General features: G+C 41.0%; 1 protein-coding gene across 1 annotated transcript in view; it reads right to left on the reverse strand.

The window, feature by feature from the left end:
* The window catches only part of CCDC38 (coiled-coil domain containing 38), a 42,593-nt gene that overhangs the window by 8,430 nt on the left and 20,666 nt on the right, over positions 1 to 13,497 (reverse strand). Inside the window, exons 7-13 of the mRNA XM_067010627.1 lie at positions 11,498 to 11,655; positions 10,764 to 10,785; positions 9,597 to 9,679; positions 7,346 to 7,403; positions 4,159 to 4,228; positions 2,495 to 2,646; positions 1,066 to 1,201 (exon numbers count right to left, since the gene is read on the reverse strand). Coding sequence (XP_066866728.1) covers positions 1,066 to 1,201; positions 2,495 to 2,646; positions 4,159 to 4,228; positions 7,346 to 7,403; positions 9,597 to 9,679; positions 10,764 to 10,785; positions 11,498 to 11,655 — 679 coding nt within the window. The remainder of the gene's footprint in view (positions 1 to 1,065; positions 1,202 to 2,494; positions 2,647 to 4,158; positions 4,229 to 7,345; positions 7,404 to 9,596; positions 9,680 to 10,763; positions 10,786 to 11,497; positions 11,656 to 13,497) is intronic.

Here is a 13,497-nt window from a genome sequence, read left to right on the forward strand (position 1 = left end):
ATAGATAATGGTGATGCTTATGCAATATTGCAAATATACTTAATGCCACTGAATTGTATGCTTAAAATGGTTAAATTGTAAATTTTATGTTATGTATATTTTACCACAATTTTAAAAAAGGTTTAAAAAAAACCCAGCATTGAAGAACTGAGAGGTGGCTGTCATCACACTTCCTGCTCTGGCAGTGCACAGCTCCATCACCTCCTACCTCCAGGTGTTATGCCACCCTAGGAAATGTGGGCTGTGAAGGAGCCATAAACAGGTTTGTCTTTTATAACCCTGCCCACCTATGGGCAGGGCAGCACAGTCATCTTCTGATAGAGTCCCCTTAAATCTAACTCTGTTTGAAAATCAAGTTCATAACTATAATTGTGATATTAGTCTCACATATGAGTTTTGAATTTTATTCATTTGAGATTTTTACAAGAAAACCAGTGTTAGCTGGAGTTTGTTATGGGTCTTAAAACTAACCTAATGATTCATTCAACAAACATTTATTGAGCATGTACTTTATGAGGACACTAAACTTAGCTGACTAGATAGGGTAAGACAATCCCTACCCTGGGGTTTGCATGGAGCTGGGAGAAACCAGCACACAAACAGATAAGCACACATGGATCTATGCAGACCCGAAAGAGGCCACAATCTATTACAAGCTCACTGTTGGGAAGATAATTCCATTCAGTGCTGATTCAGTGCTTCCTCTGTTAATTATTTGCCCCTCAAATTAATACCAAAATGATCACAGGTAGTGAACTACTTCATAGGTATGGTAATATGTATACTGACTAAAAGAAATGTATTTATAGGCGGGGAATCTCAACATCATACTTTGTAACATTTTAAGAGAACTCCAATGCCAATTTGAATGCTTTCTATCTACCGTGTAAATTAGCTATTACATATTGACAAGGTAATTAGTTCCAAGCTGCTTTCCTGGCTCTATCATCAACCTGGGACTTGTGGTTTGCTTTAATTCCCCTATTCCAATGCTTAATACACAGGGAATGCAGATTATTATTATCATGAGCCAAAATAAAATTACTACAGGCAAAGAATGATTACCTGAGCATCTGAATTAAATTCTCCAAAACTAAATAGTCTGGACCTTAATTCCAGTTCTGCTGCTTTTTCCTCTTCTCTTACACAGTTAGCCTTAAGCATTTCCTTGTGTTCCAAAAGAAACTCTATGCTGGTATTTCTATTGCAAAAGAAAGAGACCCTTGTCTGTAATTTGTGGTTTAGTGAAATAAGCCATCAGTCAGGAGCTTCAGCACTCCCTCCAGATCATGTGTCAACATCCTATGTCTAGCAAGCCAAATACAAGTTTATATTTTAAGACATTGACAAAGTATATGCAACTTTTCAGGTTAAAGTGAGAAAAATAAATGCACAGAGGCTTTTAAACTTCCATCAGGAAGCATTTTTCTCACCCCACCCCCACTTCTGTGGTTCCCCCGAGTCCCCCAAATAGAAAGCAGCAGAGCTGAGGTATCGGGAGCCCAAGCTGTGTGACCTAGTATGTCAGCGTTCTCAAACCTGGCTGATAATCAGAATACCTGAGGAGCCACTGGGTAAAGTACAGACTCCTGACTACTCACTTAGAGATTCTGATATAGATCCCCTTTTCCTGCCCAACCATACCCACCCCATCCCCTCAAATCATATTGGCAGAGCAGGGGCCCCATACACTGAGGACTGGGAGAGAGGAGACAAGGATTAAAAGGATACAGTAGTCTACTGGGTGGTTATGAGATTATGGTTTTAGGTTCTTAACTTATGAACAAGTTAATATGTTCCGAAGTTCAATGTAGTCTGACTTAACTATTTAAAAAGATTGCTGTCTTCTGATCCAGAAGACTCTTCCCAAAAAAGGTTCTACACATTTTTAGAATGAGTAGATATAAAGATCTATTCTCTGCAACTTGAAGCTATTTTCCAAAATTATAATCATATAAAATTTTAGAGTAGAAAGGAATTTTATGAGTCATCAAATCCAGCCTCCTTCCCAACAGAAATCCTTTTTTATAATAGCCCTGATATATCAATATGTACATTATAAAATGATATAATATTTAAGTCACACACACAAAAAAACTTTTGCTGAGAGTCACAGCCAAGGAGAATGCATTTATTAGCATTATCCAAAGCATGAATTGATTAGCCAGATGATAACATAAAACTGTATTGAAAAAAAATTAAGGCAGTAGGTGACATTTCAATTCTTTTTAATCTTTTAAATTGTCTTTTATTATGGCTAGCTAGGAAAATATTTTGACAAGTGAAAGTAGGGACTAAAATTAAACTAAAGCCAGTCTATTCTGTGTAAATATAACTTCTACCTTTTCCACTCTTCAATATAAACTATTATTGACAAAAATCCCATCCTAAATCCAGAGAGACCACAAGGAAGGGCCATACATAAATGAGTTGGACTTTATCTCTGGTTAGAAATCGGTTAATAGAATAAGTCTACATGTTTTTAATGACTTACATTTTATCCTGTATAAGTTTTTCTCTTTTATTTACATCTTCAAGATTTTCATCTATATCTTGGGAGTATTGTACCAAAGTAAGATTCTGCTCTTCCAGCTCTGTGAGGACCTGAAGTAACTCTTCGGGTTCTTTGAAATAAAGTTCTGGCTCCTAATCAATCAATAATGAAGAATATAATTCGCTTAAAAACATGCTGCCTGTGTACACGTGACATCTAGGAAAAAACCAGTGGGGTAAAGGAATGCCATTCTGATTATGAGGGAGACGTGGGCAGAGCGTGACAAAGGAGCCTATTTCCATGTGAGAGCTGGCCTTCAGGAAGAGAGCACTTTGGGTTTTGGGGGGAGATGAAGGTTATTAGAGAAGGGGAAAAGGAAGAGGGTGAGGAAAAGAGAAGGAAGAAGGGATGGAGCAGAGAAGGAGGCAGGGGCAGGAAAAAGGGAAAGGCAGGTCTAGGGAAAGGTGAGGGGAGAGGAACAGAAGAACGAGAAAGGAGGCTAAGTGAAGGTCATTTTCTACCCACATTTTAATGATTTTCTATTTTCCAAAATTTTAAGTGTAAGTTTATATTACTTAAGTAAATTTAATTATTAGCAAGATGACTTGGATATTTGCACACCCATGTTTATCATATTTACTATAGCTAAGAGGTGGAAGTAACCTAAATGTCCATCGATGGATGGATGGGTAAAGAAAATGTGGTATATCCATTCAGCCTTAAAAAAAGAAGGAAATCCTGTCATTTGCTACAATATGGATAAACCTGGAAGACATGAGGACATGAGACTAAGCAAAATAAGCCAGTCATGAAAAGGCAAATACTGCATGATTCCACTTTTACGAGGTATATAAAGTAATCAAACTCTTAGAAATGTAAAGTAGACCGTGGTTGCCCGGGGCTAGAGGGAGTGGGCATAGGGGAGTTGTTCAATTGGTGTATAGTTTCAGTTTTGCAAGGTGAAAAAGTTCTAGAGGTCTGTTACACATCAATGTGCTTATAGCTAACACTATAGTACCATACACTTAAAAATGGTTAAGATGGTAAATTATGTTTTTTCTACAATTAAAAAAAGAAGACGGATAAGGTATGTTATACATAATACATGGATGGTGTTTTCAAGTGTTTTTCATTCGTCTTGAGTTTCTGTGGTTGTATTTAGGGTGGGATTAGCTCAAAGTCAGGGCTGTAGCCAATTTATCTCACAGTCCAGCTACCCAGCATACCTCAAGCCCCAGTAAAATGATAAACAATCAGAAGGTGGTTATTTTTACAGGAAGATTGTAGATAATGTATATCTCCTAAATTGTTACCTTCTTACAGACCTTCATTTATTTATTTTTAATTTTTTTTTTATCTTTTGGCCACACCGTGTAGCATGCGGGATCTTAGTTCCCCGACCAGGGATGGAACCCATGCCCCCTGCAGTGGAAGCACGGAGTCTTAACCACTGGACCACCAGGGAAGTCCTGACATTTATTTTTCATTAAATGTCTGATGACAAAGATGAACTGTATATAACTGGAGAACAGTATCAAAATCATACTTTCTTCTGGAAAGTTGTGGAATATTTGGAATAGGACATTTTAATTTCAAAAGAAGAAATAAGCATCTATACTTTTCACCAAACACAATTTTTAAATCAAGAAAGATAATCTGGTTACCAGGTCATTGTCCATATCATCATCTAAAAAGAATTCCAAACTGTCTTCTGAACTGATACTTTCAGCTTGGCTGTAAAAGAAAAGAAAATGCCTGATTTCTGAGCCACTTTCTGTCAACAGATTTGCTTTCATTTCTAAATTGTCTTTGGAACCTAACTGTAACATAGTTCTTTTCAATAGCCTGTTTAGCCTTTTAGGGAATTGCTGATTGCAGGAATCCTTGGATTCCATGAGTATACAAAAGAAAATCAGATTCAGTCCCAGACAAGGGTGACATATGCAAACAGACCACAAGGAAGGGCCATGCCACATGATATCAGTTATTTGAGGTGCATCTATAAAATTTCAAATTTTAAAAAAATTTTAAAAAAACAAACACATGACAATCTACATTGCTACACCTGCTTTGTCCTTTTTAAGGCAGTCTTCTTGAGAAACTAAACATGTGCTCTAGTGCTCAAAACAAAACATGTGTTCCAAGTAACACAATATTTGTTTTTTTAAGAGTAGATTTTACCTTTTAAAATATCTTCTGATCAGGCTGAGGAAATGTTGGTTGGGGGGGTGGGTGATGAGGTACATCCTTAAAGAATAATTATATGGCTTGCAAGGTGGCTCTGGAAAAATGCTTTAAGAAGGATAAATTGAAAATGATTGGAATATTAAAAGGGGCAGGGACTAAGGAGAGAGAGTAAGTCGGCTGTTGGTGTGATCTAGGTAAGTAACACTTTCAAGTAGAGGGTAGTGATGATGGGAAAAGTGAGTAAATGGGTGGGGCTTGGGAGGAGAATCTAGAGATGCATGAAAGAAAGAATTCATGGGAACCAAGAATAGAAAGAGCTACTGGGGCCAAACAGAAGAGACAAAGATGACTCCAACTCTTGTAGTTTGTGAGCCTGGAATAATGGAGGTTGCACTAACAGGAAGGAAAATGGTTAAAGGATGGGATAAGAACAAGATTAAGATCTGCTTTGTTCATGTTGAGTTTGAGGGGACAAAATAACCTACCTGGAGCTGCCCGTTAGGCAATGGGAAATAAGTTGTAGGAAAACTGAGAAAGGGCCATAGAAGTAAATGAATATTTGGGAAACATCCCCTGAGAAAGCATTTGGTACTGCTGTCCATGCCACTCTTCTTGGACTCAGTGATAGCATTTTCTAATCAATCTTCTCCCACCTCTCTGATACTCTCTTACCTTTTGGGGTTCCTTTTCTTTGGGTCTGTGGTTCCTCAGCCTTCTTGCCTCTCATTCTAACCATTCTTTGGGGCTGATCTCATCCTCTCTCATAGATTCAACCACTGCTAATATACTGACTCTCACATCTCTCTCTCCTTCTCTTGAGCTCTGGACTTCAATGGCCAGCCTCTAACTGGACACCAATATCCACTTGGGTGTCCCCTAGGGAGCTCAAACAAACACATCCAAAATCACACTCCTTATCCTCCTCCCAGTCCTGCTCCCCTTACTGTGTTCCCAATATCATTGAATGACAACATCATACACCCGGTTGCCACACTAGAAATTTGGGAGTTATCTGTGGCCACTCTCTTTTCCTCACACTTCCCCCAAAGTGTAGGGGAAGCCTGTCAATACCACTTCCCTGATGTGTCCCACAGCCTTTCCTTCTTTGTTCCCGCTGCCACTGTCTGGTTGAGGCAGTCCATTATCTCTCACCTGATGAACTGTGACAACAGGCTCCTAACTGGCCTGTCCATTTAGGAGTTTCATCCCTGTCCATTTTATTTCTAGTTTCATCCCTGTCCATTTTATTCTCTAAAATACCACCATATCCAATTTTCTAAAATGCAGATCTGATTGGGTCTCTGTCACACACTTGCTAAAACCCTCAGTGGCTCCCCAGGGCACTTGGAACAAAACATAGACTCCTTTGCATGGCACCTGCTTCCCTGTTTATGATACAGTGCCTATTTACCCCTCAAGCCTCGCTCACTTGCACCCTGTGGCCCAGCCATTCTGAACAGAGCCAAACGCCGCCGTCACCCGTGTCCCAGAAGGCCCCTCCCTCTTCCAGAGCTTGTCCTCACTGACCCCTCCTCCTCACCAGATGCAGCTTAGATGCCACTTGATCTGGAGGGTGTTCACTGATCCCGCCCTTGCTTTCCCAGTCCCTCACCTTGTCTGGGCTGAGAGTCCTTCCTTTGCATGCCTGTGGCACCCTGAGCTTAACCTTCCAATGGCCTTATCACATTATAGTGTAACTGACGAATTCCTGTCTTCTATCTCCCTCACTAGATGGTAAGCTCCTGGAGGGCAGAGACAGTCTTTTATTTATTCCTGGCCCTGCAGGGCACTCAATAAATATGTGCTGAGTAAATGAAAGAAACTAGGAGAGTGGTGAGCTTTCTGAGAGAATGAATGTGACATTTGAGTATTACTGTGTGCATCAACATGAAGAATCCTTTTGATATTCTGTATTTGATTGTATCTTGACTCTGTTGATGTCAATATCCTGGTTGTGATATTATATTACAATTTTGTAAGATGTTACTATTGGGGGAAACTGGGTAAACCGTAGTGGGACCTCTCTATTTTTTTCTTACAACTGCGTGTGAATCTACAATTATCTCAAAATGAAAATTTAATTAAAAACACAACAAAACAGTGACTCCTAAATGCCACAGAAGTGCAGTCACCCCAGGGCCCCTGGAATTCAGAGCACAGTGTCTGTGTTGGCTTTTGTCATGGATAATACAATGCTGGCCCAGATTCTTCCTTTGGGGCTGGTGTACCCATCCTAGACATCAATATATTTTCTTAAAAGCTCCCCTGGGGTAGCTAGGGTTGAGAACTACCAATTTATGGAATAATGAGTATAAATGAGTCAATAATCAAATAAGGGAAGAAACAAAAAATGCTTTATAGTCTCATTGCAGAAATTTTGAATGACATGGTAAAATTGCAAACACACAAGTCAGCAGTGGATACTGAGAGGCAAAGACCCAAGATGCAGGGCGCAGGCAGTTTCTGCAAATAGCAGTTGTAGGCCCTCATCAAAGGATGCAGGGAGGCCTGTTAGAGCTTGGCCACATCAGGAGCACATGCACCTCCGGCATCTGTTACGGTGCGTGTGGATACGTGGTACATACGTTAAAGAAAGGCTAAAAGAAATATTTGCTAAAGAAAAAATTCACAGTTTCTAAGAGAGTTAATCAATATGTACTGTACTTTGATAAGGATGATTTCTTTTGCTCTAGGGTGGGAGTGGTCGTCTTGCGTGGTTTTGCTGTTCAAAATGTCCAGAAGTCCATGTCATTGGTGATGGTGGAAGTGAAAAAAATAACATGTAATTAGAAGTGAGTCCTTGTTATTTGGTACAAGATATTCATTTTTTCTGCACCGATATGCCCATTACTTTAAAAATATTATTATTAGAATAATAATTGTATAGGAAATAGAGCTCTTTTATTCTACTACTTTTGGTTCCAAGCATAAAATCAAAGGCACTGTTTGGGGTGGGGGGGTGCATTTTGTCAAAAACATGGCACAACTATTAAAGGTCACAAATCAGGGACATAGATGGTGAAATATAAACCATGGTTCTATTTTTACCTAATCATATGTATTTCTAATCACAGATTTAAAAGATCAATATATAAAATAAAAATGTTGGACTTCAATTATTACTCTTGTGGAGAGACCTACCATGGGCCCATACAAGTTGCCCATGCACTCATTCCCCTGACACCAGTGTCTGGGCCTGACCCTGGTCTGAAACTGAGAAGTGGGCAAAATTGGTCTTGGGTCTCTGCATCCACTGACCCCCAGGTCCCCCCCGCAGCCAGGCCACGCTTCCTCATACCTGTGCTCTCGTGACTTCCAATCACCCTTTCTGCTATTCTGTCTTGAAACCACAGCAGGTCCCACTCTCCCACCCTCTACCTGGGAAGTTCCTACTTATTCTTCAAAATCCAGCTCAAATATCACCTCCTCTTAAAGTCTCTTCTGGGACTTCCCTGGTGGCACAGTGGTTAAGAATCCGCCTGCCAATGCAGGGGACAAAGTTTCGATCCTTGGTCCGGGAAGATCTCACATGCCATGGAGTAACTAAGCCCATGTGCCACAACTACTGAGCCCATGCACCACAACTACTGAGCCCTCACGCCACAACTACTGAAGGCCGCATGCCTAGAGCCCGAGCTCCGCAACAAGAGAAGCCCCCAGTCACTGCAACTAGAGAAAGCCCACGAGCAGCAATGAAGACCCAACACAGCCAAAAATAAATAAATAAATAAATTTATATATATATTAAAAGAGACTCTTCTAAATGCCTCAGGCATAGATCACATTTTTCGCTTTTGCTCCCAGACCCCTCACTATCACTGCTGTATCGTTTGCCCTATTGTATTGTATAGTATAGGTCCAGGGTGCAGAATTATGTCCTATTGGTCTTTGGGTACTCAGAGTCTTAAAAAGTACCCGAAACATTGTATGCCTCCAATATATACATGGTGAGTGGGGGAAGGAAAGAAAATGGATGAGGAACCAGTGGATTCTACCACCGCCATAAATTACCATCTTAAGCTTTTAAACTGATACTGGAACACATATTACTAAAACGTCTTGTTAAGGGATGTTATTTAAACTGAGTGACTTCTATATTCAAGATTTTAAAGAGAAGAAGACATTGACCCCACCACCTACTTCCTCCACCCCCCTCCCCTGCACTCTACTCCAGATCCTCTAACAGGCAAAGTAATATGTCTTAAATAATTTGGGTCCTAATTGGCCTCACAGTCTGAAGGAACTCACTTTCTCAATCTGCTGGCCAAGTGCACTTATATCAGGGTTGTTTCTGGGCACGCAGACTGCACTGTTGAGCTTTACCTGCACCACTAAATACCTCCAGTGGTTGACAGCAGGATAAAGGAGAAAAGGAGTCACCAGAAGTCAGCCTGCATGGGGCGGGATGGGGGGGTGTCACAAACTCGAATGACTACAGGGCAGGGTAGGCTGAGGCTGAAGGCATTCTTGGCGTTGATTATGGGTAGAGCTTCCTCGGTTTTCCCAGTTACTTCCCTGAGTTACTGGCCAATGGCAGTCACCTGGTTGCCATTGACCTGGTTTGCTGGGCCCCGGGAATGGGTCCATCAATACCAGAAGGCAGACCTGAACCAGAGGAATGAGGAGGTCCAGCCAGGAAGGACCTCAGGGGATGTGCTAGTCAGCCAGGGACAACTTATGCCAGATCCTCTGCCCCTGACTTCTCTGCCAGTTCTGTCCATTCGCCCACCTCTCTGAGTTTTGTAATAATGTCAAGAGAGATAGAAACAGAACTCCTAGCTCCCCAGGATTAAGGGTGATGTGGACACTACCCTCTGTTTTCCAGGTTAGTTTATAAGTCCTGGATCTCCACTTTGAGATGGGCACCTTTTCTGGCTTTGTTTTTGTGAGTGAAGTGCCAAAGCTCCAGTGTTACCTTGGCTACCCCTTCCCAGAGAAGAGTCTTCTGAAAATGATATCCTCCTGGACTCCTCCATGTTGCCCTCTCTTCTCCTTGTACTTAATTATAGAACAGAAAATAAACAAGGTGGGGAGGGGGGAACACTTCTGAGAATGACAGCTTTGTTTCAGGGTGAAGGTAGAGTTACTGTGAAAACTTCCAGGGACAGAAATTTAAGATGGGGACATGGTAACCAGCAAATGTATTATGCAGACGGCCAGGGCTGGTCTCTGGAGCAGGCGGGATGGATGAGAACTGACTTGGGGGGCCTGAGGAGGTCTCTCTTTCCCGTATCAGTCTGTCAGAACTGCTAAAATCCAAATGTTAGCCATTCACTCCTCTGGACTGAGACTCACTGCTTTCTGAGCACCCTCTAGTTAGATGACAAGTCTAGGAGCACTGAATCTTAAGTTGTCAAATGCAAGTACTTCTCAGTTTTCCTTTCATGGCTTTTCTGTCTTGTCAAACATCATGTATTGAGTTTAACCCAGTGTCATCACTGTGCTTGATACTTTATACACATGATCTGATTTAATCACACTCAGCATAGTGAGGGACACAAGAGAACTGAGCAGGGCAGCCACCCCTGGTGTGCTGATAAATGTTTAACAACCGGCTCTCTGGGAAAAAGATTCTCCCTGATCTGTAATTTGCCGATTTCAGAGTGTAAAAGCTCTCACACCTAAGGCTCAGGATCAGCTCTCAGCTGAAGAATGCAGATCATCAGAATCCTTTTTCTGTGTGGCTCTCTCCCCTCCAGTACTCTGCTCTTGGAACTCCAGCCACCATGTCCTCCCTATCCCCAGCTCTGCCTTTTCAATCCATGGGGACTGCTGAGTACCCCATCCCCATGCTGTGTCCTGGAAATGCTCTCCAGGCAGTACACTGAGGCCAGCACAGGACTCATTTCATTTGTTTCCCCTCCCTCAGAGATTACTTTGCTTTGCTCCTTGATGTCTGATGTCTTAAAACTGTTGTTCCATATATTTTTCAGGCAAGAGGGTAAGTCTGGTTCTTGTTACCCCAAGGCTGCTGGAAGTATAAGTCTTCTTCAATTTGCGACCCTAGGTTCATCACTTATGAAATTCTTACATGTAATAGGATCTATTCCTGGTCCATTGAGCTGGCTCCTAATGCCAGTACCATACTGTTTTAATTTCTGAGACTGTGTGATAATATATAACATTTTAAAGGATAAGTAACAACACCTCCATTACATTCTTGCTTCAAACGTATTTGTTTATATTTCTAGATGAACTGCAGAATCATTATGCAAAGTTCTACCTAACCCAACTCCCTGACCAATTTTTTGGTTAACATTTTTATTATAATTCCATAAAGCTTATAATTAATTTCAGAAAAATTGGCAGCTTTACAAAATCAACCTTCCTATCTAAAAACATGACACATTTCTCATTTGTCAAATCTCCTGGTCACACAATTAAGGTTATTATTGCTTTCTTGGATTTAATTCCCTTGTATATTTTCTAATTAATAAAATTAATCTATTTAGCTTGACATATTAGGTTAATAAAGTATAATTGACTCTGTGTCCACTTACTCTATAGAACGCTTTAATAAGTCAACTTGTTTTCCAGGTTTTTTTATTGGGGAGAGGTTTGTAGGTATGCTATCATACTATCTACAAATAAGGTATTTTCTATTTTTCCATGTGTATATTTTTATTGCTTCATATCTGAAATTAACCTGAGTTTCCAAATTAATAATTTATAATATCAGAGATAGTGGGATAGTGGGATTGTTCAGGTTCTGCTTAAAATAAAAATTCTGACTATTTAATAGAAAACAAACATTGAGGCAGAATATTTTAGAATTAGGGATATTCACTTAATTGAATTTAAGAATATAGGACTTACTTGTCATTATACTTGGAAGCATGACATTCACATTTTCTTTATTCTTTGACACCCTTTTCATTGCTTGCTGGATTTGCCATTGTTTTGGAGATAATTTCAGCAGAAAAAATCCATAGTTCATGTACTCTTTAAGGAGGAATTCTGTTTTGGCTATTTCACTACTCAAAAGAAATAAAGATATGATTAGATATACCTGTGTGAAAGCATGTTCATTTTTTTAAAAAGGTTTTACAAAAGTCATTTTATTGGTCATGTATTTGAATAATAATTTGCTTAACAAATATTGTAAATATGGCCATAAAAATATGGGCTTCAATAAGATATGAGACGAGAGGCAAGAAACCTGTAGGACAGCTTCCCTCGTGGCACAGTGCTTAATAATCTGCCTGCCAATGCAGGGGACATGGGTTCGAGCCCTGGTCAGGGCAAATCCCACATGCTGTGGAGCAACTAAGCCTGTGCGCCACAACTACTGAGCCTGTGCTCTAGAGCCCACGAGCCACAACTACTGAGCCCATGTGCCACGACCACTGAAGCCCGCGTGCCTAGAGCCCATGCTCCGCAACAAGAGAAACCACTGCAATGAGAAGCCTGCATACCGCAACGAAGAGTAGCCCCCGCTCACCACAACTAGAGAAAGCCCCTAAGAAGCAACGAAGACCCAATGCAGCCATAAATAAATTTATTTTTTTAAAAAAACTGTAGGAATGTTATTTGAATAAAACATGCCCAAGGATATCCACACATAGAATAGATTGATGATCGTGTTACTGGACAAGGGCTCACTGCCCAATGTGCATAGATGCCAATACTATGGCACCAGCTTTTGAGAAAAGAAAGATCTTTATTGAGAGGTTGAGTGGCAAGACGACAGGAGGCAAGGCTCTCAAATCTGTCTCCTTGCCTGTCAACCTCTCAATAAAGCTCTTTCTTTTCTCAAAAGCCGGTGCCATAGTATTGGCTTCTATACGCATCGGGCGGCGAGCCCTTGCCTGGAACAATTTTGGCGACCACAAAGGGACACAGGTCTTCTGAGTGCCTGCCAGAGGCACTGTGGCCCTTAGTGTAGTGTGTGCCTTGCCACCAGTCCAGAGTGGCCACCTAGACCGGATCTGTCTAGAGGGTCACCTGTCAGGTTCCTGCTTCCCCAGCCTGGCACTCCAGCTTCCTTGGTGCTACTTTCACTTTTGAGAAAAGAAGCAACTCCTGGATCAGAGGTCTTTTGGGTGAGTAAGCTCATTAAAATGCACCTGTGCCTCTCTAATAACCTTGTTGGGATTATAGTTTAGAGCTCCAACCTGGGGAGAATTTTGTTGGGTTAGATTCCCGAACCTTGGGTTAGAGTCCCAAGGCTAAGATCGTGGGTTAGAGTCCCACACTAAGGGAGACCATATAAAAGGTTCTAGCCGCTGAGATACTCAAAGGATGGGGTTAGAGTCCCAAACCCTGGGTTAGAGTCCCAGGCCTTTGGTTTCATTGTTTAACTACGTTTGTCTATGTCTGACTGTTTTATTTGTTAGGATTGGCTGATAGCGGTTGGCTCTTGTAGGACTGTAACAAAACTTTATTAAACCAGATATGAATGAGGGCCCTCTGACTCAGGAGACCAAAGACATTGCTCCCTGACTAGAAACCTTGCCTTATGGAGGTGTGGGGTTTTTTTTCTCACTTGTCCCTAATATGATTGCCTGAAGGTATTGATACAGGGGTGTATTCTTAATGGAACCAGCCCTGATTACCTTGTTGGGGTGAAAGGGTAAAGGAGAAATGAGGGAGTGTAAAGTAGGAAAATCCTCCATCCCAGAGGAACATACCCTGTTCTTGGGTTAAAGGAATTCTATATAATTGGACACATTTTGGTTTTTCCCTTACTGAGAATTTTAACCCTATTTTGCATGAGCCAAACTAACAGGGTGTTAGCACTGAACTGCTTTTAAGTCTCTCTATATATAAAAGGAAAGTTTCCTTGGAGGAACAAACATTGGTGGTGGTGCTTAATG

This window comes from Kogia breviceps, chromosome 12, assembly GCF_026419965.1.
Source record: "Kogia breviceps isolate mKogBre1 chromosome 12, mKogBre1 haplotype 1, whole genome shotgun sequence".
Lineage (NCBI taxonomy): Eukaryota > Metazoa > Chordata > Mammalia > Artiodactyla > Physeteridae > Kogia > Kogia breviceps.